Below are 27,758 nucleotides of genomic sequence, written 5' to 3' on the forward strand. Positions count from 1 at the left end.
CTTGGCACCTGCTGCCCTTCTGTGAAGAATGCATTTCTCCTCTGCTCACACCTGGCTGGCTCCTTTCTATTCTTGAGGAAGTAGCTTCAGGTTCTTTAAGGAGACATCCTGTCCAGAGTTCACACTTCCCAGGCCCCATCTCTTGTCTAGGGCTTCTAGTCATTTCCAAGCAGCTGTGCATTTGCAGAGCGGGTTTTGGATCTGTTTAATTCAGGGCCATGTTGTGGAAGCCCAACCCGCCACCACCCCTGGTCTCATTATAGACACACTAAGGGAGAGGATGAAATTAGAATTTTTTTTTTTTAGAATTGAACAAGCAGGAAAACCTAACTAGCAGCTGTTCTGCCACACACACACACACACACACACACACACACACACACACAGAGAGAGAGAGAGAGAGAGAGAGAGAGTGAGAGAGAGAGAGGTTTTCAGGTGTGCTTTGCTACTGATCCCTTCTGGAGCCAGAGCCCTTTCTCTAAAGAAAGGTTGCCAGGATGGAATGTGTAAGGACATGGAGAGAGAGCTCAACATGGCGGTATATATTTGTAAGTGTGTATTTAAGAACCACTTGGTTATATTTAGGACCCTTACACCGTTCTAAAATACATACATTGTTTGTACCTCAGTCATGGTCCTCAGATGGACATTTCTATGGATCATAGCTGAAGGACCAAAGAATGGAAGAAAGTGTTGCTCCTGTTCAGCAACTCGGTTTGACTTTGGAAGACTCAGCTCCTGGTTTGGTAGCTTCTCAGAGATTGCCACTTCTTCAGTCCCTGCAGTCATGTTCACATGGTCTCTAGAAAGGCAGCATTGGGATGTATGGATTATTTAATGGCACCGCGGTCCTTGTCGGTGCCGTGAGGAGGCATGATCATGATAATGTGATATTCACACAGTTAATGTTTTAAAGTTTAGCTTCGCGTTAGTTGATCAGTGGCGGAATCCCTGCTGGCATGTCATTTCATTTGCTTGCCGTGCTAATGATGGTTCTGAAGCTTTTTAAAGAAATGATTATACGACAATACCAGATTTGATAGTGGCTCTGGCCCGTCATTTGCAGGGATGGGATCGTAACACAGCTCCCTGGGCATTGTAATTCACACCAGGCATTCTGCGCCTTCTCCTTTGCTCTGGGTTACAGAGGAGCGAGAAAAGGGAGGCCTGGCTCTTTCTATGGGTCAGAGGCAGACTTCAGATCATGGGCAAAAGCTGTGGGAAAACATGGGCTTAATAATTTGGAAGAACATTCTCACAGTGTCAGCAGCTCAGTATTGAGATAGATTACATTTTGAGGGAAAGCCTTTCCCACCAACTGCCAACTTGCTCGGACACCTATAGTGAGCTAGGTCAGCACTTGAATGAACACCCAGGGGTCTTGATTCTAGATAGAACTATCATTACCACCCAGGCTCATGCCACTTGTTCCATACAGAGCACCATGAATTCTGAGTTCAGGATGGAACCTGACCTACAGACCTACAGACCTACAGACCTACAGACCTACAGACCTACAGACCTACAGACCTACAGACCTACAGACCTACAGACCTACAGGCTTTGCCTCTTAGTTTCATCATAATGAATCAATCACAGCAGGTTATGATGTCAGACATTCCTTTTATTGGCTTTTAGGAAACTCCTTTTGGAAAACCCAGAGGTACTAGAAACACATCCATCTACCCTACAACCTCCTTGAGGAATGTGGTGAGAAAAATACATACGTACACATATAGATATCTCTATGAGCAGTAGGGTTCTGAGGTGGGGGGGGGTTCCAAGACTCAGAAGCGCTTCTGGAGGGCAGACTGGATATTCTTCAGTAGGCCCCACTTAGCTCGGTTCTTCCCACGCCCATCTGGTGTGACCACCTGCAAGGGGAAGCAAAGAGTGCATGGGACCATCCACGGAGGGATAGCAGCTCCTAGAGCCCAGGATTGCCTCATACACCATCTCACCAATGCCCATGACAACCATGGGAAGCATGCATGCTCAGCCCCTCTGTAGAGATGAAGAGCTCCAGACTCAGGCTACCATAGGGCATTCACAGCAGCCCACAGCTGTTGTGCGCTGCCACTTCAACCCTACACATCAGGTTCTACCTCTCTAAGGCAGTTCATACAACCGAATGTGGACAAGCATGATAGACTAGACCCCAAATAGCCTTTACCACAGAATGTCCCCCACCCCAGCCTCTGGAACTTTGTTTCTTTCCTGTCTTTCGAGTTCTAAGTTTCAGCTAATGATTGGTTTCTTTACTAAACTCAGGGTGACCTGTTTAGGGTGTTGGGGAAATTACAATTTTTGTTTATTTGTTTGTTTTAAGTCTCTGTAGTCTCAACATTGATTAAGTAAAGAGAATATTCTTAAGAGATGTGTATGAAAGATGAATAGAGCAGAATTTGTAGGTTGTCCAGTTTCCCCCATTTTATATAGACAGGCATGCTATCTTCTAACTTTGGTATGCTCGGTGACTCAGTGCTACCTGAGAAAGACAAGGTACTGGGCAACAGAGCTAAGGAGGACCTTCTTAGAAACCTTACAGACTCAAGTTCGTCATGCTTCCCTGTGACTGACCTCCATTTCTCTGACCTGGTATCATTCCCACTCCCTAATACACATTTACTGAAGAGGCATTTAGGAACTAAAGTTGGGATGGAAGATCCCACTGCCCGTACAAATTAGGCCAAATGGAAAATGAGTAGATGGGGCAGGACTAGGTTAGATTGATGAAGAGAAATGTTTATTCAAAGCACAGAGTCTCTATAATGTTTTTAATCTTTTATATTTGTGTTGGGCAAAATCAGAGATGCTGCATAGAGATAATCTTGATAAAGATGAAATGAAAAATGTCAGAGGTGCACAGAGCTACTGGGGACAGCCAACAAGGCCTAATGGTACTGTGAATTATGGGGTTTGGAAGTACATTAAAAAAAATACACATTTGACAGTTTTGTCTCAAACTTTTGTAAGGATCTCCAAAGCCAAAGACTGTGCAGCATAAGGGGACAGAGGTGGCTGGGGAGTGTTAATGCACAAACAGCAGCATCAGACACAACAGAGGACAGAAGAAGCAGAAAGATAGAGCGAAAATGCTACAGAAATTGACATGATGGTCAGCACCTCCTTCCTTGTCCCATACTGAAGCTGTGTGACGGGGTTACCCCAGAAAAGAAGAGGGAGAGGCTCCCCAACTCCTGGAAGCTAGACTTGAAATATCAGTTCTAGATTCCGATAAAAACTGTATGGACAAGCAGTGATATCCCCAATCCACTTATGACCATAGATGCAATCATATAAAATTCAAAATACAGTAACTGAAATAGCTGTTAGAATGACATATGAAAGCAATACGTGATGCCGACCAAGGGCTTATTTGGTGAAGAAGTAGAATCCAGCATCAGAAAAGGCAGTCATGGTGAGCCGGAACAACACTTAGGAAAGACCAGGTCCTGGGTTTAATTCCCGGCACCATAATCAAACTAAACCAAACCAAACCAACCAACCAACCAAAACCCATCATAATTTCCTTAATTGATAAAGTCCTAAAGGAGAAAAATCATGTGATTACATCAACTGATGCAAATAATATCATTCTCTATGCAAAAGCTCTTGGAATCTTGGAAGTCAGAAGATGTTTCTTTAGGTAAATGGCTATACACCTAAATACTGAATGAAAAACAGTAAAGTCAATGGAGAAAGTTTAGTGTCAGCAACTGACAAGTGTGTCTACTTCTGCCATTCTGGGCCGGGCTCAAGGCTCTCGCTAAAATGATTAGGAAAGAAAAAGAAATATAAACTCAAAGACTGTGAGTGTCGAGATAAAAGCACCATTACTTACAGATGATAAGATTATATGCCTGGAAAAACAAGCTGAACCAACAGTCTTGGAATAATAGAGTCCTTAAAGATTTGCTGGGATTCAGATTTATCTATAGAGAACAATAGCTTTCCTTCTGAACCAGCCATCTATTAGGAATATACTACAATATAAAACAAACACTCATGGCATTGAAGGTTGTGCACTGTTCACTTTTGTCTTTTTCATAGATATATTTAAGGATGCAACATATTTGGATACACATATGTGAGGTGAAATGCTACAATAAGCAAATTGGTGTATCTCTTTATTTCACATAATCCCTGGCTTACAATGTGATTATGCATCTAAAATCATAGCAAATTAATCACATATGACACAGTATAGAGTGTAGTCTTCCTGCTGTTCATTAGATCACTAAACTATGTAGTTTACCCGGGAACACAAGGTTGAAGACCCCAGAAAACCTCACATAAAGCAGTTTGAATAAATGTTCAGATAATATGGAAAACATATCAACTGCCTCCCAATTAATTTCTCAGTGGCTTTCTAACCCAATTCTGTTTGGACTAAAAATAAAATAACTTAAAAAAAAATAACCACAAGGAGTTCCTTCAATGTTTATAAGAATAAGTAAGCCTCCATGACTTGCTAGTCTTTGTTTTTCAAAAGAAGCGTGGTTAATGGAGGTGCCTTGGTGGTTTATTAGGACAGCACAAAGCTGAGACTAAATCCCAGTAAAAGCAGACAGGCACTGATGTGAGGGTGGGGGCTGTTTCTCATCATCCCCACGCTTTATCTTTGAACATCTTCACTCCACTTCAAGACAAAGACCTCCAGTCTTCTATGTTTTCGGTTCCTAGTCCCATAGCTCACTGCACTGTTAGCTCCCTTTACTGCCCCTTTACATGGCTCCCTCTGTACAGCTTACATTTTCATTACATCGTCATGCATATATTATCTCCATTTTTCCCTCCAGCAATGGGTGATTTGCTACCATTTATACAATATTATCTTTACTTTGCATATGGCCCTGTTTCTGCTGAAGCCATTTTTTAATTTTTGTCAAAGTAGAAAGCAGAATGCTGAGACATTCTAGGGGATTCAGGAATGAACCCTAAATATATAGACAGTGAATACAAGATCGAAATAGCACCGTGACTGTACACAGCACAATCCTAGTAGACGATAATGGGCAAATGGGCTCAGTGTGGCAGAGCAGATGCACCTGTTCTTTGTATTGCATTTAAAGGTAGACCCTGTACTGATAAAAACTGATAAAGGTGAAACTATAAATTTAATAAAAGAATATGTGGAAGATTATCTTTGTGATCTAAGTCAAGGCAGGAACCTTTTAAACAGAACCCCCAAAGGTCGTACCATAAAGAAGAACAGTTATGACTTTGATTATTTGAGAGTTTAAGACTCCTACCATTTCATGGAGTACGATATGAACAGAGGTGATAAGACAAATACCAGAGGAGTGGAAATATTAGCAATGTCTAAAACCATCATCTGGAATATATGGTGTCCTGTGAGTCACCAAGTCAGGAGAGTATAGGGGTGGGGTGGGGTGGGGTGGGGTGGGGGAGGTAGGGTAGTGGGCAAAGGGTGTTAACAGGCCACTTATGGGAGGAATCCTGGAAGAGTGTGATCATTTGAAATGAAATGTAGAAAAATAGTTACCTGATGTAACTATCAGGTAATAGCGCTTGATAAATGCAGGTTGAATTTAGGATATAAGGTCTCTCTTATGGGAATATTCATGGGTGTGGCAAAATTAAGTACACTGCTGTGGCAGTTTGTATATGCTTGACCCAGAGAGTGGCACAATTAGGAGGTGTGGTCTTATTGGAGTAGGTATGTCATTGTGAGTGTGGGCTTTAAGACCCTCATCCTAGCTCCCTGGAATCCAGTCTTCTGGTGGCATGCGGAACAAGATGTAGAACTCTCAGCTCCTCTTACATCATGCTTGTGTGGACACTGCCATGCTCCCACCTTGATGATAATAGACTGAACCTATGAACCTGTAAGCCAACCCCAATTAAATGTGCTTATAAGAGTTGCCTTGGTCATAGTGTCCGTTCGCAGCAGTAAAACCCTAAGTAAGACAACGTCTAGTTTATAACCCAGAAATTTCAGTCATAGTGCATATCTTATATGAAATCATCTAAAATTCCTCTGTTGTAGTCCTAATCTCAGGTATGGTTCTGCTGGATCAGGGCCATTAAGGAGGCGATGAAGTTAAAATGAGACTGTCTGGGCACCTGTAATCCAACCTACAATGATTGTTATAGGAGGAAATTTGAACGTAGACCTCAGGGATACGAGGGGAAAGATCACTCAGGATCACACTGAGAACGACTTTTAGCTAGAGTCACGTCTGTCTAGTGATCCCTGATCTGTAGCAACTCGTTAGTGTAGCTCTACCCGACTCATACAAAACCCAGAGAGACTTTTACACCTCCATCCCAAGCCACAAGCTGTCACGTCTTGTCTACTGTAGTCTTAGTGGAGTTAACCTGGGTGTCCACACTGAGTAGACAGGTGACATGCAAGAAGCAGATACACACTATAAAGGATGGCATAGCATCCGAAATCCAGGGACAAAATGCCCATAACGACATAGATCAGTGCTTCTTAATCTGTGGGCTGTGATATTCTCAGGGGCAGAATGAACTTTTCATGGGGGTCACCTAAGACTATCAGGGAACACAGATATTTACATTATGATTCATAATGGTATCAAAATTACAGTTATGAAGTAGCAACAAAAATAATGTAGTGGTTGTTGGGGGGATTCACTGCAATAGAAGGAACTGTATATTAAAGGGTCGTAGCATTAGGAAGGTTGAGACCACTGATGTAGATAGATCATTCAATCTATCTACACTTCAGGGCCTGAGCTACTGCTCGTGAGTGGGTGTTTAGGGAGGAAGTGGCAGCCCTGAGAGTGAAATAGTGTCGGTCACAACCCTTAAGCTATGTGACAGCCTGGGGAGAAGAAAGTTGGGTCTTAGTGGCAGAGAGGCCACCTTATTCTGTGTCAGAGTTCCAGCTGCAGTGCAGGGTAAGGAAAGGGCCCTGCAGAGACCCAGAGTGACCAAAGAACGGTCTCTTTGGCACGTAGACAGTATGGAGGGACTGACAGACCGAGAAGGACTTTGAGAATGCCTGGAGACAGGAATGGCTACATTCTCTGATGGGCTCCAAAGACCCAGGAAAGCACCAGTTAGTATTGCCAGGCTTAAAGCTTTGCCTCTAAATCTGATGTAATTCAGTAATCTATATAGATTAGAGTGGTGGATCAATGGACCTTCACAGAAGTCCTTTTCTGAACTCTTAAATCTCTGTTTTCTACCTTAGGAGAATTAAGTTAGCTGTTTGGGGATAATTTCCCATCATCACAGGCTCACTGCTATCACAAAAGGCCCTTCAGGTGGCAGGGAGAGGCGGAGGGAGGCCTGAGGGAGGGCTGGTGGGAGACAGACCCAGTTGGAAGTTGATGTCTTGAAGATGGAAGAAAAGAACATGAGTTAGAAATGTGAGTAGCCAGCAAAAGGCAAGGGATGGGTTCTACCTCAGAAATCCCGCCACAGAAGGATCTAGACACAGACGGTACTCTGGTTTAAAATTTAGCCAATGAGATCCATTTCTATTCCTGAGCTGCAGAAATGTAATGATTCGTATTGTTTAACCACCTATTTGTCACAGTAGGCAAAGGAAACCCACACACAGAAGGACAGGGCTAATCAGGGTTTCAAGTATGTGTGTGTGTGTGTGGGGGGGGGGTAAGATGAGGAGCAAAGAGGTAATGGTAGCCAGGAACGGAATGTGGTCAGGGTGTATGTTGAGGGCCAAGGGAAGATCAGGAGGCGAAACAGAGGCCAACACACACACACACACACACACACACACACACACACAGCCTAAAACACACTTATCTGTCCTTTCAAAACAGCCCATTAGGTTCCTTGATGTTAGAGGCTTTGAGACAGAGACCATGAGCCATAAGGAACCAGTAAGACAAACATCGTATCCCATTGCCATGGAACTTAGCAAGCTGGTGTTGCTGGGGTCTGACTCAGGAACGTGAGCTCAAATCCAAAGCTCTTTCAAGACACAATTCTGTCTCAGAAACAGCAATTGATCCATCAAACAGAGACTCGGCGCTTTGCTATCACCTCCCCAGAGTCATGGGCTGTGCTTGAGCCGACCCCAGCTTCTACAGCTGCTGAGAGCTTTGACTCGGAGCACGGGTAAGGGTCTCGGGAAGCTCTGGTGAAGTCTTGTGTGCTGGGACTTCCAGGAATGAGCACTCTCCTCCTGGGCTTATTTATTTACACCTGACTCTGGTACAGGAGGCTAGAGTTCTTTCTGGCTTTGAATACAGACTCATCCCCTGTGTTTTCTCCATATGTGCTTCCTCCCCCAGGAGACATCTGAGACTCCAGGATGATCAGCGATAATGGATGACACAGATTTGACCTTCAAATGTGACCTTTAAAGTGTTGGATAACTAATTTTCTTGTTGCATGTATTATGTACCAAGGAAATTCTCTTTAAAAAAAAATATTCAACAAGTCTTAGGCTATGCAAATCAAATATAAAAGGTTTTCTTTCGCATCTTTTATAGAAGTCCATAGGCTGGAAGCACGGTGGTTGGGGTAAGACATGTCTGTGCTACCTCTTAGAAGCATTCAAATGAAACCTTTCAGAGATGCGCGTACACCAGTGCCAAAGGGAAAAATATTCGATTTTATAGGAAAGAGCTAAAGCCATTACTTTTATGAAGCTTTATAAATGTCATTCAAACACACCATCTTATTTTCATTTGCTGGTGAAGCCTTTACTTATGCAAATCATGACAAATGTTAAGGAAGCCAGTGTTTCTTCGGAATGCTAATAGAACCGCAAAGGAGGGAGGAAGAATTACTTCTGAAGGAAAAATCTATACTGTAGCTCTTTGAGTCAGATAAAAATGAAGCTTCCAGAAAACCTCATTAATTAGGGTTCTGCTCATTTAGATATTGTGTGGAAAAGCAAAGAGACAGGCATGCATTTCCCTCTCTTTCATAGGGGGCAAATTAATGGCATAAAGACAGATTTAGGGGAAGGCTATTCCTTGACTGTATAAAACATTCTGCCTTCAGGCATCTTATGATACTTTGTGATTATTAATTTTACTTATCAATTTACTCCTTCAGTCCTTAATTTAGATATTCACCCATATATTCATTTGTTTGGTTACATTTTTGCTCATGTTTCCGCTCAATAACCGTTAAGAGGCTGCTGGGTGCAAACTGCTTCGGTAAGCACCACAGGAGAGAGAAAGATGAATTAGGCAAGAATTTTGTTTGCAAGGAGGTCATAGTGGGAGAGAGATGAAAGGACCCAGGAGGGTAAGGTGGTGGACTGAGGACACGCCTCGATCTCTCTATCTGTCCCCAATCCTCGCATCTAGAGATGACAGATGATTCATTAAAAAAAATTAACAACCACTGAGTGTCCTTCGTGAGTAAGACATTTCTGCGGGATTCTAAAGGCTGAGAAGGCAGATGGAATCAGATTAAAAGCAAAATCCGTAGTCAAGAGCATGGAGTGGAAAACGTAGCAACAGGTCTGAGGCTTGGGGGTTCTGGAGAGAGAAGGTCCCCGTGGCAACTGCCACACAGGCTGAGAGGCTGGCAGAGGAACAGCTGGCAGAGCAGCCAGGCAGGCTCTCTCATCGCTCTTCCTTGGCATGGAAGTGTTTGACCTCTGTGTGTGTGTGGGAGAAGCATGACCAGGAGAACAGCCCCACTCTGCAGAACTTCTACCGATAGCACAACCCCACTTCCTTCCTAGTCTCCAGCATTGTTAGAAGGGACAGCCAAACCCTCAAACATCTGACCAGGTTGCTAAAGTGCAATTTACCTGATCCAATGGCCCCGAGTGCTCAGACCATTCAGAGCATGGGTGGAGACAACCCAAGGGTACATGAAAGCTGGGCTTAGTGGAGCAGAAACTTAGGGATGACTCAAAATGAGGCAGATTCAGAGAGAAGTGGGCAGGAGGGAAGGAGGAGAGAGGAAGAGGGAGGGAGAGGGCAAGAGGGGAAGGGAATTGAAAAGGAGAAGGGAGAGGAGGGGAGGAGATGGGAGGGAGGAAAGAGGAAGAAGGAAGAGGAGGGGCATGGGAAGGGAAGGGGAGAGAAAAGAGAGGAGAGAGAGGAGGAGAGGGAAGGGTGGTAACTTTCTAGTTTCTGTGGACGTCAGATTCGACAGATAAGTTTCTTCTAGGTGTGTCTTAGAGGCCTTTCAAGGCTTCCTTCTCTCAGTGCCATAAATCTCCCTTCTTCCAAACCCTAAATGAATAGTCCTGGCCTTTTTTACTTTTAAAGAACCTCTAAATCTTATTTGATCACAAAGAACACCTCCACAGTTATATAGTATGAGAGCTCTTGCCGGTCCCACTATTCTCAATGTCATTATAATGGCATCCATGAGTGTGCTGTCCCTGGGAATTCAGATAAGCATCAGCTCTCCATCACAAAAATAATAGTTTGTTTCTTTGCTTCATGGAGCCAACCTGACCTGATCCGTGTCTTTTTTTTTTTTTTTTTTTTTTTAAAACTACCAGAGAAACCAAAAGTAGTTTTAGTATAAATATGTTTTAAATATTACATGGGATATTCTTGTACTACAAGCTTCAATTGTCCTCTGTGAGAAATGCTGATTTAACAGGCTGCCCTGCCTCGTTGCTAAATTTCACACCTTGTCCTCTTCACAGGGAGCATTGCTCCTTTGGAATCTTCCCACTGTGATTATTTCTTACTCTTCTCATGCAAAGACTACGAGTCCCTGACTGTGGTGGGAGGAGGGATTATGCTTGGTCATACTCCGTATCCTAACGTATCCTAACACTTCTGTATCCTAACACAAAGCCTAGAACCAGTACTTTTGAGTTCAGCAGAACCTATGATCCCGGGACCCGGAGATGAGAGCCACTGTCATGGGCTGAGAGTTAATCAGCTTTCTGGGCTTAGAGGCAGAATTCTCTGTGCTCTCTGCTGATTTTCCTAGTTAAGCCAAATCCTGATTCTATGAAGGCATTCCCATCTGATGGGTCAGAGAGATGGGTCAGCTGGTAAAGGCTCTTGCCAAGACTGAGGCCCTCAGATCGAGCCTCTAACATCTGTCTGTATGCTATGGCATGCATGTGTGAGTACATGTGTGGGCATGTGTGCATATGTGGGATTCTCCAATAAAATTTTAAAACTTAAGTCATAAGTAATAGAAAAAAAAGTTTAACCTAAGAAGTAAGTGTACACAGTACCTTGCAGATGTCACTCCACTGCCCGGGACCATTGTCATTGATGGCTCTAACCTTGAACAAATACTCAGTGTTGGGGGTCAGGTTGTGCAGCTCCAGGTTCTGCTGCAGAATGTCGCGAATTTGTCCACAGAGCTCTGTGCGCACATTATTAGGAGGGGTGGTAACAAGCTCATAGAATTCCATCTCAAAGGAGTCAACATCTTCTGTTGGGCATGTCCAGTAGACCTAGAAGAATTGGGTGTGTGAGCATGGCACCAGCACACACTGCTCTGTCCTCTCTATAGCATTTGGGCGGTAGCCTGTCTGTGGGCTGTGCTTACGCCGACCCCGTCTTCTACAGCTGCTGAGAGCTTTGATTTAGACCAAGAGTGAGGGTCTTGGAGAGCTCTGGTGAAGTCTTGTGTGATACATGGAATGGATTTCGGGAACGGGAATCTTTAGGGTTCGGTTCCTGTCACTCAACGTGAAGACAATGGCCAGAGATAACGTTTACCAGATGCCTGTTGGGTGACAGTGCTCACACCAGGCTTTCCTACCTACAGATCTGGGAATTCCCAGAAGCCTCTAGGAGGCAGGTTTCATCCTCTCACTTCACAGGCACAAGAAGGAGACATTTGGCAAATGCCAGTGGACTCACAGAACATGGTAGAGTCACACAGTTGTCTGGGATGCAGTTATTTCCTTCTCTACTCCTGAGGAAATATCCAACAATAAAGACAATAAGTTCATACTCAAATCATGAGATGTCAACTCCCAAGAAGAGATACTATAACAAGTCTCAATTTGGCATAGAAATAGTTTGTGATAATAGTATACCTATCTATCTATCTATCTATCTATCTATCTATCTATCTATCTATCTATCTATCTATCTATTTGTTTGTTTTTTTGTTTATTTAGTGTGTGTGTGTGTGTGTGTGTGTGTGTGTGTGTGTCTGTGTGTGTCTGTGTGTGTATGCACACACAAAATGCCATGGAGTCTATGTGGCAGGCAGAGGACAACTTGCTTGCGTCTGTTTTCTTTTCCTACCATGTTGGATCCTTGGAATAGGACCCAAGTTGTTAGGTTTGGTGGTAAGAGTCACCATGTTGATGACTCTGAACTTTAAAAAAAATTATATTTTAAAAGCATACTTGTACTGTATACTTCTACTGCTCTTATTATATTTTTTGCTAAAGTCAAATGCCATAAGACACAGTTAATGTACAATTTCACGAGTACTAGATTTTATAAATGAAATCACACAACTTAATAAAATTATTCTGATTTGATCATTTTTTCTGATGATCAAAACAAGAAGAACATTTATGGTAACATGCTTTGGAAATGCAGAAGCATAAGGGAAGAAAATAAACATCTCCCCTAATCCACACGTTGATTTCTGTAAGTCTTTCTTCTGTCAGGGGAGATACAAGCACACTTATGCAGGGACTGGGACTGCATAGCTCTGCTTTATACTCTTAACTTAAAGCTCTTAACTGTATATATCTTATACAGTCAAAAAATTGCCCATAGAGGCCAGCAAGATGGCTTAGAGAGTAAAGGTGCTTGCTGCTAAGCCTGACAACCTGGAGTTTGATTCCCAGGAGCCCCACGGTGGAAGGAGAGAACTGGTACTCTCAAGTTGTCCTCTGACCTCCTCCACGTGTGTGCTCCTCTGTCTGTCTGTCTGTCTGTCTGTCTGTCTGTCTGTCTGTCTCTCTCTCTCTCTCTCACACACACACAGATAAAATGAGTACATGTAATGGAACTGTAAAAGACTGTGCACAATAACCGACCCCTCCTACAGTCGAGCAGTCAGATTTTTCTGCTTTTATACTCAGATAAATGCTGCAACAAATATTTGGGGGCATAAATCCTCATCTGGTTTGTGTGTGTGTGTGTGTGTGTGTGTGTGTGTGTGTGTGTGTGTAGGACGGTTTCTTAAGAAATTATTTCTAAAATTCAAATTGAATCAAAAGATCTCTAGAGTTTTGGAATACATACTAATAATCTAAGACCAACTTGAACAGTTTCTATACTGAAGTGCTGAAAATTTAGGAGCCCAGACTTAATTATTTTTATTGTAGAGCACAATGAATCCTGGAAAAGGCCCATTTTACGACCCTCAAACACGGATTTTCTACATCATCATCATCACTGTCATTGTCATTGTCGTCGTCGTCATCATCATCATCATCATCATCATCATCATCATCATCATCATCATCAGTTTACATTAGATCACCCTTAGGTGAGGTGGCAGTGATTTGCTTGGTTGTTTCAGTAGGTGTCCTTCTCTCAAACTTACCCAAGGATAACTCTTAGGCAGCACATGTGACTTCTCTAAGTCCAAGTATGGAGCAGACCCCACCAGCCCTTCTGCTTCAGAACAGGAGCTGTGGACTCCCTGCAAGGCCTGGGTTGGCACTGAGATGAGATACAGCATGGCCAGAGTTCACTGATGTCACCTGTACCCCATCTCTGTGTGAAGCACAGGGAGGGGCACCATGCTGCGTCTGAAGGTCTTGACAAGGGGACTGTTCTACCTGGCACATTTCTTGTATTAGCTTAGCCTCTGAAGCACGCATTACAATGTCTCACAGAGGGAGAAGGTAAAACTTGGGCTCTGTCTCAGATCTTCATTTTCTTGTGTTTAGACCCTACCTACTGAAGTGCAGCCTGCAGACAGCATCATTGGTAATGCTTGGGAGCTTGTAAGAGCCAGACTCTCGGGCCTGGAAATCCAACGTCACAGAATCTACGTTCTAAAAGTTTACAGGAGACGGTAGTGCTTGGAACCACTAGTCTACATTTCAAGATGCCTACTGTCTTTGAGAGAGGGACAAAAGATGAGCCGTGCCATATGGAAGCAGGTCACGGAGTAATTTGGGAGGTGTGTTCATGCAGGAACATCAAAAGAGGCCAGAAACTCCAGTTGCCCAGTCACCATTTTGCCTCTTGGAGTTTAAGTAACATACTCCCTAGGCAATTCAATTCAGGCTCAGCTGGATTTCAGAGAGACAGGAAGGCAAGGAGCATTTGTTCATGTTCAGGTAAGACGGCCAGTGGCCTGTGCTGTCACAGGTGATGCAGGTGTGGAGACCTTGTAAGACACTCCACTTTCCATGTCACCCCTAAGACAGAAGATGGATCTCAGCAGAGAACCGGAATGGCTCTGGGGATGGTCATCGGAATCTTTTCAAACCTCAGGGAGCCTGGATCTAAGAGAAGTAACAGCCTAAAGGAACACACAGCTGCAGACAGCGGGGACTGCACACATGATTCAGTCCTGGACTCTACCCCATACTCCCATGACCTCCCAAGCCATTTTGAAACTTTCTTTAGTTCCAACTTGATTCTTTCTTTTGGCTTCTTTTCCCTTCCTTCCTTCCCTCCTTCCTTCCTTTTGGTGTGGTGTGGTATGTATGTATATGTGTGTGTGCAGCACACATGTGTGCATGCCCACTTAACTATTTATATGAGTGTAAAGAGCAGAGATTGACACTGTCTTCTACTGTCTTCTCTCTCCCATATTCTACTCTCTATAAACCTGTCTGTCTGTCTGTCTGTCTACCTACTTACCTACTCTGGAGGCAAGGTCTGTCATCTAGCTGGAGCTCACTGTTCCCACTAGACTAGCCAATCAGGAAGACCCTGGATCTCCCTGCCTCTGACACCCCAGCACTGGAAGCACAGATATCCACCAGGCTTTGACATGTGTGATAAGGATGCAAACTCAGCTCTTCATGCTGGCACAGCAAGCCCCTTGCCCACTGAGCCTTCTTCCTAGCCCGTGTTTCTTTCAATAGAAAGGCTGCCCGTCAAGTAGGGTTGGGATTTACACGCACTTATCATTATGCTTTCAATACACTGACTGGATTAATTAACATTTCAGGACCCTACCCTACTGATGGCTGACTACAAACTGTCTAGAGGAGTAGACTCAAGTGAGCGCATTCGAAAGTCCAAAGAGGAATAGTCACTGCACCCTTCCCATTGTCATACCTTGGCGGCTCTTGGGTACACCAGTGTCTGGTAGATGACAATTGGGCCTGGGGTCCTCACAGAGGTGTCGTTGAAGGAGTACCAGTTGTGGAAGCTGTTACTGCTCTGCGGAGGCTGGGTTTCCCCTGTGGCACTCCAGTAGGTGTAAAGGCCATCCGTCGTCTTGGCGGGCACGGCAGACTGGGCTCTCCCATAGTTCTCCAGACCCATCTTTCCCTTTTCGTTGGCGGTGTTGAAGGACATCAGGGAAGAGCTCCGCTGGTATATCTGCTGGTTGCCGAAGCTGTGGGTGCTGAATGTCACCTTCCTGGCGATCATCATTTCTGAGTGGATGGGATACTGGGAAGGAAGTGAGTCCCCTGAGGAGCAAGCCTTTTTGGGTCCCGTGGGAAAGAGCTCGTGGATGGCATTGGAGAGTTCGGCAAAATCCAAGGGGATACAGTGTAGGGAGTGAAGCCGCAGCTGAGGGTCGGGCCTGAAGGTATTCTGGATGCCCTCCTCAATCTGGTCCACCAGGATCTTGGCCGACTGCAGGAAGGCCACCTGTCCTGTTTCCTTCAGGGCTTCTTTGGCGTAAGCAATCAGGCCATCCATTTCATTCACTTTCATGGTCGTAATATACACGTATTTCTCAATTTCTTTCTGCCTGGACACTTCCAGATTCTCTATCTGCTCCATGATGATCTTCTCTTTCTCTTGAAGGATGGCTCGCAGTTTGAGGAATCCATTCCGGACCTCCTTCCTCTTTGATTCCTTGTCAGCCTTAAAGCTGCTCTTTAGAATGTTGAATTCCATCAGGTCGTTATCGATTTCATATCGGACTGAAAAAACAACCAAGTCAGTTACCATGAATATTTTCATCTTCACAGATATCAAAGCCATATCAAACTGGAGCAGCAAATCTCTGGACTCAAAGGAATTGAATGGAGAGAGGGAGAGAGGGAGAGAGAGAGAGAGAGAGAGAGAGAGAGAGAGAGAGAGAGAGAGAGAGAGAGAGAGAGAGAGAGAGAGAGAGAGAGAGAGAGAGAGAACTCCTAGAGCTGGGCTGACACAGCTACAACAGGCTTTTGAAATAAATTCCCCTCTATTCTTCCTCCACATGCCCTTGGCATATGTAACTTTCCCCAGGACTATGTCTCTCTTGTAGCAGAGAAACAAATTTCTGATGTCTACTGAATGGTGTCTTACCAACCAAGTTTGACCTAGTGTTCTTCAGCCATTGATGGTAGACCACTCCTTATAGACATGGGCTATAAGTAGTAATAATTCCACCCCACACCCCCAGCCCAGCCTTTTCAATTTAGAAGAGAATCTTGTCGCTGTTCAGCACTGGTGTTAGAGTCTGGGTGCATGACTTGCTAGCTGCCTTTTGCCAACCAGTTTATTTAAGCACAGCTGTCTCATGCATGGAGAGATAAGCATACACCACATCTGCTCTGTATGCTTATTGAGCCTGGCATGGTATATTCCTAGAGCATTCTGGCTAGGGTCATCTGGAAAGAAAGAATCTTAATAGAGAAAATGACTCCATAGGATTGGTTTGTAGGCAAGTCTGAAGGCATTTTCTTGATGGATGATTGATGTGGGAAGTTCTTAGCTCTCTGTGAATGGTGCTAGCTTTGGACAAGTGGTCCTGGATGCTATAAGACAGCAGACCGGGCTAGCCATGTTTTACTACAGCAATAGAAACTTTAAGACAAAGACCTATATGAAGCAGTCCCCTATAGGTGGAGCCATTCCCTAAAAGGATTTCCAGGTCTACCTGGAGACAGAGACGTGTCTGACCTGGTAACAACACATTTTGATATTATGAACCTTTTATGGAACTTTACCAAAAATTATTGTACTTTGCTCTAGTATAAACAACAGGGTTGGTTTTATATAAATTGTATTATACATCCACATGAACAACCATGACAGAGGGAAAGAAGGAGCTGGCCAGAACATTACTGCTATTTTGGAGTTTTCCTGTTATTATGTGTCCATTAGCAGTTCTTTAAATTTGTTGCCTACAATTTTGACAGAAAGTTCATGGTAGATAACTCCAACTGAGATGATTCTCAGCTTTAGATTAGTTCTTCCCTCTGGAAACAGGGAGGTAGAGTTAAAAATAACTGTTATGTTCAGAAAAAAACCCACCACCACCAAACAACCCCCCCAAACAAACAAACAAATCCCCTAAAAACAGAACTCCAGGATGAAGGAAAATAATAAATAAATAAAATAATAATAAATAATATAAATAAAATATAACATAAAATATAAATATAAATATAAAATAAAAATAAAAATAAATAATAAAATAAATAAAAAATTAAGAAAACTTATTTTAACCTTTTGGAAAAATGGGACTAAAGTTCAGTAAAATTGTAACAAAAATTACAGGATTTTTATGTGCTTATTATTCTCCAGTTTGTTTTCCAGAGTTGAGAGAATGTTTCATAAGATAACCCATCTTATTCTCACCAACCCAATGAGGAAGCTACTACTATCCTTCCCATTTTACAGATGAAAAAACTGAGTCACAGAGACACTAACTGGCCAGTGACAGCTGTCATGGATACTTGTGCCGGCCATCTCAGGCTCTCCCAGTGTCTAGATTACTCCACCAGCTTGAGCACCCCCCCGCCCCCCGCTCCCCCAGGTTCCCCACACTATCTTCTGGTCTTTTCCACAGCTGGGAGTTACACTGAAGGGGAGCAGGAAGCCGATCAGGACCTGCTTTGAACTTGGCGATGGCGCTGAAGAGGGCAGCAGACCTCTCGGAGCAGGCATCTATGAGGCTGACCGTGTCATGGCCATTGTGGAAAGCGATCTTGCAGAAAGAGCAGAGTAGCTGGTTGTCGCTGCGGCAGTACTCGTTGATGCGGCTGGATGGATGGTGGATGCAGATCTTCTCGTCCTGGTCCTCGGCGCTGGTGTCCACGAAGACATGGTCCTGCATGGCCACGTCTGAGTGGAAGGCCTTGAGACAGTCGTTGCATAGGTTGAGGCGGCAGGTGACACAGCGCTTGTAGGCAATGCGCCGGGTGCGGCACACCTGGCAGAGGATGGGCCCCGAGGAGCGGTCGAAGCGCCACTTGAGGTAGCCATGCTGCTGCATGTAGCGTTTGGTGAGGCGCCCTCGCAGGTAGTTTTCTGGCAGGTGCATCTGGTGGCTGTAGGGCATGCAGTGAGAGCGGCTGCACATGGGGCAGATGAGGATGAAGAAATTCTCCGTGACCTCGGCGTGTTTTTGCAGCTGCCGCAGGCACTTCTCGCACAGGCTGTGGTTGCAGGGCAGCATGAAGGAGTGCAGGCGCAGCCGGTTGCACATGGGGCAGGTGAGGTGGCTCACCAGGTGGCTGCTGGCTGGCATGGTCTTGGGTTCATCCAGCTGAGTATCACTGCTCCCCAGGCGGAGGGCGGTCTTAGAGCTGAAAGAAAAAGCAAGCCCAGGTTTCAGGAACAATACACGAGAGCTCCGGAAGGACCTGTCCAGAGAGGTGGCACATAGGGAAGGTGATAAATGGTTCCTGCGTGGTGCCTGTCTTGGCTTGCCTCCACTCTCTTAGTAAATGAACTCAGGTAAGGCACTGGTACCCATGCCATGGCATTTTTAAAAGATGATGAAGACTGGATTTAATGCCTGTGCTGAGTGAGCAGAACTCTCTGGATCCAGCCAGAGGCCTGTAGCACCATCCTGCCAATTTTAATTTTGAGAGAGAGAGAGAGAGAGAGAGAGAGAGAGAGAGAGAGAGAGAGAGAGAGCAGAGGGGTATGGCATGGTCAGCTGGCCTGGATGTTTTGATGCATTCCAGTAATACCATAAAGCATCAGACAGGAGACCACAGTGGCTGTGATGTATCAGAGCAGAAGTAATACCACTTCAGGATGAGGGACCAGAATATTGTCCAAACCACATAAACGGTCCCCTCCCACGGCCCCTTTGCTGGGGACTGTGAGTGTACCTGCTCTTTTCTTTCTGGTAGCAGATTCGGGCTCCATGTGTTCTAGGTGCTTTCTGGACAGGAGTGAGAGAACCAACTGATTGACACCATTCTCACTAACTCGAGCCCCAGTCCGTCGGGTACCTCACACTGGCGTGTAGTGGGACATGTTCCCCCTTGTTGCCAATGAGTTAATAAATCCAATCTAGCCCAATTACAGGTGTGCTTTTGGTGGTTGTGCCTGGAAGGCAGTGACATTAACATTACTGTTCTGTGTGGGATGGGCCAGAGGATGGTAGTAAACGGCCTTTTTAAGACAGCAAGAGACAATTTCTGTGCTGACCCTAGAATCCATGAACTGACTTCCAGATCAACAGCAATACACAAGGGTCTGCCTCCGGGCAATTTATATATGGCAGGGCACGGCACATTTAGAGTTGCCCATTTAGAGGGTCTTAATCTCTTTTGTGCTCAGTTTCTCCAGCTGTATATCAAAGATTGCAGCCCGTCCTTCATGGAGGTTTACAAAGTGTAAATGAAAATAATCCATCACCAGTGTAAATATGGTCCCTGTTACCACCTTCTTGCACTATCCACCGGCTAATGTCCATAGTAGAGGAGGAAACTGCAAGAGAAGGGAACAGAAGTCAAGCTCATGAAGGCCCATGTGCGCTTATACTGCTGTGAGTTAAGGATCTCTATTTGTCTACTGGCTGAGGTCGCCCTCATGGATTCAATGGCAAGAGCTACAAATGATGAGACTATGCTTGTGCAATTCAAGTGCATGTTATGAGAAGCTGCAGCCAGAGTAAAGGCAGTTTAGGAGAGAAGCGACTCTGCTGTGGGCGACTGATGCAAGCCGATGCACCATCTGCGGCTATTCCTGTGTCTCTCTGTTCATAGTAAGGTCCTGGACTTGACATTGGGCAGTGTTCTCTTCTGACCTTCCCTTTCTGATTTCTCTTTCTTGTTGTCTCCTCCTTGGCCAAGGAACCCATGCCTCAGATCACTGACAGTCTAAGGTGCTGCCCAAGCATATCACCCTAGGGTGGCCCTGAGTTACAGTGTCTCTGCATAACCAGAGAGCTGGCTTATCCCTGGGGACTTGAATGCTGAGATCTAGGCTTACAGCCTCACTGGTTTTGGCCCTATTTCTTTTCTCTGTCCCAGCCTCTTGCTTGGTACCAGAAGGGTCACCTGGAGTCAAAAGTCAAGAGTACATGTCATAGCTGGATGGGCTTCTCTGATAAGAAAGGTAAGGCTTGGAGTCAGTGTATATAGTACATGGAGGGAGTGGAAGAGACCAATCAGAAAGAGGGAAAGAGGGAGGAAGGAGATACTGTGTGGAGAATGGGCAGGGCTAAGAGAACTCTGTTAATGGCTGGAGGAACTGGAGTAGTTATGAGAAAGGGACTGAGGAAAAGAATGAAGCCAGGAAGGCTAGGTTAGACCAGAGTGAGGGAAGGCTAGGTTAGACCAGAGTGAGGAAGAAGTGAGGACACTGAACAGGATTAGGAGGGAAGGGGTTTGGAGGCCAGGTGAGGGGGGTTGGAAGGTAAGCGCCAGTATGTTAGAGCTGACTCCCTGGCACTGAAGTCTAAACAGGGTGTCTGCCTGCCCACAGATGCCCATGCTAAAGCAGCCACCAAGTCCCTCATCCTTGCCTTCTTGCCCTGGAGCCCTGCCTCTGCTCCCCTGCACAGCCCACTCCCTGCTAAGTCCTGCTCCGTTCTCACGTCTGCCTTCTGAGACTCTAGGTCCCACGTTGATGACTCCAGTTCTCTCTGTTAGAATCACTGGATGGGGATCGAGTTCTTACAGCTCTGAAGCCCATGCTGTACTCCACGATCAATGGAAAAGAGAATGCTGCGGTGTGGAGAGCACACGGGAGCGTTTATTTTTAAAGGTCCCCAGGGGATTTCAACACACTTCTGAATTTGGGAGCCGCTGATGTCTAGGACTCGACTCTAAAGCACCAGCTGTGATCTTCCCTCCCCTGCGAAATCTCCCCTGCTCCTGACATCCCTGGCATGTGACATAAAAAGAGCAGCTTGCTAGCCTGTGGGGTAGCCACTTTACTGAGTGACTGAGACCCTGACAGTAGTGACTTTGGAGGGGAAAGAAAGGGTGGCTGTCAGCTCAGGGTACTTCTGTAGGTTGCTACGGTCAAACCTAGAAGTTCATACTCATCAGGCAAATGCTGCAGTTCCCAGGAAGGGGATGAAGAACAGTTTGTATTTTTCAGATCATCTAACAGGCTATGGAGTATATACCATATAAGGGTCTCCATTTTGTCATGACTTTTTATTTATTTATTTATTTATTTATTTATTTATTTATTTATTTATTTATTTATTCATTAAATTTTGGACCCTTGGCCTAGCTCTGGATTCAAGTCATGACTACCCCCTTCCTAGCTGCTTAGTCTTGGGCAATTTAGAATCTCCCAGCTAAATATTTTCCTGAGTCCAGCCAGCACAGGGTGAGGAGAGGAATGGATACATGAACAGTGGCTGGCAACGTTTCTTGCTGGCCATCACTTGTTTGCAAGGTGAGAGCTCTTGGGGTCAAAGGGTACATTTAGCATGCATTCACATCGGTAAAGGAGCTTGGCTGTTTAACTGCTACAAAATTACCATTGTTTTGTTTTTTCCATGTAGAGTATATTCTAGGAAGCACTGGCCTGTTCTGGGGTACCCACAGCCGGCACATATTCTCCTGTTATTTTGAGCCAAGGAAGCCACACAATGGATGGCCAGCACTCACGCAGTACTTACGAGGTGCGGATGCTTCGAAGGCGACCCTTTCTGAATGTGACAGTAACATTGCGGCAGCAGTGGCTCTCGTAGTAGTAGCACTTCAGATTGGTGCTGGCCGTGCAGCAACACTTACAGTTGGGGTCATTGGCCCAGGAGCAGCAGCACCAGTGGCAATTGGGGTTCTCCGCGCAGGTGCAGTGGCAGAACTGGCAGTTCCGCTCATCCTTGTAGGGGCAGGGGAAGCAGGTGCAGTTGCGCTCGGAGGTGAAGATGAACTTGCAGCACAGGCAGGAGAATAGCCGGGGGCAGCATCTCTGCCAGGTACAGCAGGGAGAACAGACACACATAGCCGTCTCCATGGCTCCTAGATCCCAGGTACAAGGCCTCTAGAGTTTTGACAACGTCCTCTACCAGATTCTTGAGGCCACGTCTCTCCCAAAGGGACCCTTGCCCACTCTCCTGAGGCTGGCAGTTTGGGAGCTGTGGCAGGAAGTTGGCCAGTTTTTGAGGCCTTTACTGGTGATGTCCCTCCTTCTGAGCTGGCGTTACCTATTTCAGCCTGTGGACATTGCTGATGTCATAATCCCTGACTCCCACCATATCTTGACATGCTCAGTAGCAGGTAAGAGGAGGGCACCCAGGGGTGGTAGCTGGGATGCAAATACATACTGGATGTTTTTCATGAGACTGATGCCACAGGAGTGGTGGCACCACGGAGCTCTCGGAGGCTTTAGCTGCCATCTATTGGGTTTCAAGTGCTCACATGGATTTTGATGCTGTTTTCCCTTGGTTGGTACTATGACTGCTATCTGGGTAAGTTGACTTCAGGGTTTTTGTTTTATTGTTTTTTGTTTTTTGTCTTTATTGACTGAAAGACTGGGGTGTGACTAATTAGGTGTACAGATTGATACCATGTTCCTCTTTCTGTCAGCAGAACTCTGACCAGCGAAGCACAATGTTTACAAATAATGGCACCATCACAGTTAAAGAGACATCACTATTCAGAAAAGGGGCTGAAGGGACAGAGACACAGGCTCGCTCAGGCCCCTTCAGGGTTCATGATCACGAACGAGGCTTTATGCTTAAGTTGTCCACAGGTTTAGGACTCAGGTTCTGTTTTCTTCTCCTCTGTACCCTTGCCCTAGCCCACCCCACCCCACCCCACCCTACCCCACCATATTCATCTATCAAGAGGTGCAGAATTATTAGCTACTCTGCCAGTGTGCACCCAGGATCACTAAAGACAGAGCCCTATCTTTCAGGGGGACTCTTGCTTTCCTCTTTGTGCAGCTTGCAAAGATTAAAGGAGCAGAGGTTTCATGGCCATGCCATCCTAGAACAGGAACACTGTCTCATTATATTTCTAAAATAAAACGGCAGAAGTGAGAGCAGAATTTGGCTGCAGGAGTTTAGTGAATAATTTATTATCTCTTCCCATGATTATCACCCGTGTAATAGGAAAGAACATTCTCCGAGTGCTAACTGAGCCAGCCTCACATGGAGTTTAGATCTCTACAATAGAAAAATCCTGAATCCTAGGGTGTGCACTTTATCTTTCATAGACATTACTAATTTATCACTGCGAAGGGTACTCCAGATCACACCAACACCAGGAATACGTGTATGATACTTCCTTTTGTGTTTGTTCAAACTCAGTTTTATCAATAAGCCTCCCTACCCTTGGGAACACAAAGATCTGAGTTCCATTCATAGGCCATTTCAACATTGGTCGGAATAAGGCATCCTTTCCTTTCTGTTCTTAAAACCATTAGCAAGGTGTAGTTCACTTACCATTAGAGTGATCCAGTCATTGCCTTTTGGTGAATTTATTAAATTGAGCAAATATTACAATTATCTAATTCCAAAACATCTGTCACCTCCAAAAGACATCAATTAGAAGTCATCTCCTCTATTCCCCCAGCCCTCATGGAATAATCTTTCTGATTTATCATTTACTTATTTTATAAATGGTAATGCACAGTCTTTTTGGGTCTTGTTTAACTTAGCGTGTTTCCAGGGTTAATGTTATACCAAATATGAGATTTCATTGTGTATCTGTGCATGTGTGCATACAAGTTCATATACACATACAGATATGTGGAGATGTGCTTGCCTGTATGTGCACATATGGACGTGAGAGATTGCTCCTAGCCATAGCCAGAGAAGTTTCTTTTTGCAGAGGCTAATCCTTTTACAGAGATTCAGAACTGGTCAAAGTGTTAAGAACATGTGACTCTGAGTGATCAGCCACAAATGGGTCATCCATGTCAACTTTCCCTAACTCAAGGCTCAGGAGCATTGAAGAAGAATAGCCATGAGGAAGGCAAGAGCAGGATGATGAGGGAGAGAGCTCTGATAGGCTACCTCTGGCACGAGAAGGCCATTGCACACAAGAACAAGCCAGACTTGTGCTTAACTGCACAGATCAAACCAGTACAAATTCTAGCATTGTGGGGGGACTGGTCCTAAGGTCCCACCTCTAGATGGCAGTTGTTGGCTGTCTAGTAATGGAGGGTCCCATTTCCTTGGGGTATGGCATGTGCCTATGCCTAGTGGATGGTCCTACATGCACTGTTTGGAGACAACACCAGTTGGACTTAATTGGTTATTAATTAAAGACTGTAAGGGGATATGTAGATGAAAAGGAGAACCCAGGGGGAGTCCTGGGGCAGCTGGAGGGAGGTAGTGGGGGTGGATATGATCAAAATCCATCGTGTTGATACATTATGAGACTTTTTAAAGACGAATAAAAGATTAGAGCTTCCCATGTGATCTGATCAATTATAGAGACTATCAAACGAAGGGGAACTCCCTAATTATTTTTATGTGACCAAAATGAATTCATTAAACCTAAACTGACAAAAAATGCAGTTGAGAAAGGCGAATCAGATCCCATCTAATGTAATGAAGCACAAACGGAAGCTTTTGATAAAGTATTAAGCAGATTGCAGGAACACATTTAAGAAGTTGTACATCTTAGCTGTTGCCATTTTTTTTTTTTTCCTAATGGGATCTCCTCTCTCGGCACCATATGAGTCACCTGTATGTGTGCAGAACCAGCCTTTGGCATAATGTGAGTATTCATGTTAAAAATACTAAATACTATGGGGATTAACATGGAGTTACTTTTTAAGTCTTGCTATGTAGCCAGGCTAACGTAGAACTCATGGCAATCCTCTAGCCTCAGCTTCCCAGGGGGTGGGATTACAAATATATACCAACTTATCTGATTGGTAGTTGACTTCTTAATAGATCAGTCTCAAAGGTAGCACAGAGTTAGAAAACACCAGGGATGTGCCTGGTGCCTGCAGACGGTGTCGGATCCCTTGGAACTGGAATTATGGATGGCTGTGGGCCACCACGTGGGTGCTGGGAATTGAACCCAAGTCCTTTGTAAGAACAAGGACTCTTTCTTTTTCCTTTTCTTTTCCAATTGCTGGATTGCTTCCTTGTTCTTCAGGTCCCCCTTCACATTGTTTCTCCTCCCATCCCCCATCTCCTCTGGGGTGGAGGGCCTTCTTGGGTATCCCCTGACCCTGTCACATTAAGTCACTACAGGGCTAGATGCATCCTCTCACACTAAGGCTAAACAAGGCAGCCCAGTTAGGGGAACAGGATCCACAGGCAGACAATAGATTTAGGGACAGCCTCTACTCTAGTTGTTGGGGGATCCGTATTAAGACTGAACTGCACATCTGCTACATGTGTGAAGGAGAGGGGTGCTAGGTCCATATTCCCTTTGTTTGGTGGTTCAGTCTCTGAGCCATCTTCCCAGCCTCCTCCTTTTTAACTCATTATCCACCCTCCCTCTACCTTCTCTCCTGCCATCCTATCTTTTAGTAACCATGGTCCCACATTCAGACTGACTTTTTTATCATTCATATTTGAGGGAGACTATGAAGTATTGGTCTTTCCATGCTAGACTATTTCACTTGACATAAATATTCTTCTGTGCTATTAATTATGCTGCAAATGATAGAATACAATTCTTTTAATGGTTGAATGATATTACATTTTATATATATATATATATATATATATATATATGCCACATTTTTGTATCCTATCAATGGACATCTAGGTTGTTTTATATCTTAGCTCTCACAAATTGTTTAAAGAAAAACGCAGCAATGCTTTCTTTGATATGACTTGATATTATTTCAGTATACACCTAGCACAGTGGTTCTGAACCTGTGGGTCACGATCCCTTTGGGGGTTGTATATCAAATATCCTGCATATCAGATATTTACATTATAATTCATATCAGTAGTAGAATTACAGTTATGAAGTAGCAAAAATGATACTTTTATGATTAGGGGTCACCGCAACCTGAGGAACTGGATTAAAGGGTCACAGCATTAGGAAGGTTGAGAACCACTAATCTAGAAGAAAATTCTTGAGTTGTGTAAAGGATTTATTTTTAGTTTTTTTTTTTTTTAAGAATCTCCATATTACTCACTTAATAACTTTTATTTATCTCTCCTACCAATTGTTAATAAATTTTCTTTTCTCCATATTCTTCCTAGCAATTTGTCAGCTTTTTCTTTTAGGTAACAGTTGTTTTAATTGAGGTGAGAAATAGCTCATTATAATTTTTTGTTTTTTTAATTTATGCTTCCCTGATAGCTAATGATAATGAATATTTTTCATAAATTTATTGTCCATTTGAATTTCTTCTCTTAATGTGTGTCTATGTGTCTGGCCATATCCTTTGTCCATTTTAAATTGGATTATCTGTCATTGCTACTGAGTTGTTTGCTTTCCTTATATATCCTGGATATTAATCTTTTGTTATTTGAATGCTTTGCAAAAAATTTACCAACTTGTAGATTTTTCTCTACAATCTTGATCTTTTCCTTTGTTGTGTATAATCTTTGTAGTGTGATTTAATCCTCTTTGCATATTTTTGCATGAGTTTCCCCATGCTTTGGAGGCCTTAGGGAAAACAAAACCTAAAACCCCAACAGAGATTGTCTTACCGCCTATCTTGACGCATTTCCCCCAAGCATTCTTTTAGTTTCATGCCTTGTATTTATGTATTTGATCCTATTGAACATAATTCCTTTTTATAAGGTGAGGCGGAGGACAAGCTTCAGTTGTTTGTATTTGAATAGCCAGTCTCCCATCCCAACACTACGGATAACAGCACAAAACCAAAAGAAAACATGAGTCATTGTGGACAGAGATGAATCAAGTCAAACCAAGCACACACAATGTCCGACCAACTGTGCTGCTAGCAGAGTGGGTGAGACCCGTGTCTACCGTCCACGCTGAATCAGGATCTGAATCCTGATATATACTATTCAGTGAGAAGGGCAAACCAGAGTGGGATATAACACACCACCATTCATTTCAGGAAACGCCTTGACACTTCGATTTCTATTTTGCAGAATATGTAAAGATAAACTAAGATTTATGAGAGTGCAGGAGCAAAATGGAAGGGATTACGTATCTTAGTTTATAAAAATGATTTTAAAACTGTTTAAATACATTTTTTTACATAGTCATAAGCTATAGTAAACTACAAGGAACACATGAAACAAATAAATTTAACTACAAGTTGAGTTCTGTATAGGAGGAATTATTTCAAATCAAAAGGGAGATACTACATCGGCACAATCATTTGACGAGTTGCTCTGTGAATTTTATTCCTTAACATGCAACCAACACAAAACAAAAGTGGTTGGATATATTTTTAACAATAGTGTAAATGAGAACTTATGCTGCTATTAATGAAGAAAGAACACACAAACAGGTGATGGATGGAGGCACTTCTTCAAGAGTAGCTCCTTTCCCTGTGATAACTCCAGCTTGTGTCAAGTTGGCACACAAAGCCAGCCAGGACACCAGCTATACTAAACTGTATTGGACATATCAAAAGCAACCCATGCTATACTTTTTAAAACATAAAGATTAGCCTCATTTTGCAAGTTGGCTCCAG

The 27,758-nt window shown here is 44.1% G+C and overlaps 1 protein-coding gene across 1 annotated transcript; it reads right to left on the minus strand.

The window, feature by feature from the left end:
• Positions 1-1,603: 1,603 nt before the first annotated feature.
• Positions 1,604-22,291, minus strand: Trim42 (tripartite motif containing 42). The gene is made up of 5 exons (XM_021208010.1): positions 21,835-22,291; positions 17,847-18,544; positions 15,129-15,949; positions 11,141-11,365; positions 1,604-1,874 (listed from the first exon to the last, which is right to left on the minus strand). Exons 1-5 carry the CDS (start codon positions 22,173-22,175, stop codon positions 1,788-1,790), a joined length of 2,172 nt encoding a protein of 723 aa, XP_021063669.1. The 5' UTR covers positions 22,176-22,291; the 3' UTR covers positions 1,604-1,787.
• Positions 22,292-27,758: the final 5,467 nt, after the last annotated feature.

Source organism: Mus pahari, chromosome 10, assembly GCF_900095145.1.
Source record: "Mus pahari chromosome 10, PAHARI_EIJ_v1.1, whole genome shotgun sequence".
Lineage (NCBI taxonomy): Eukaryota > Metazoa > Chordata > Mammalia > Rodentia > Muridae > Mus > Mus pahari.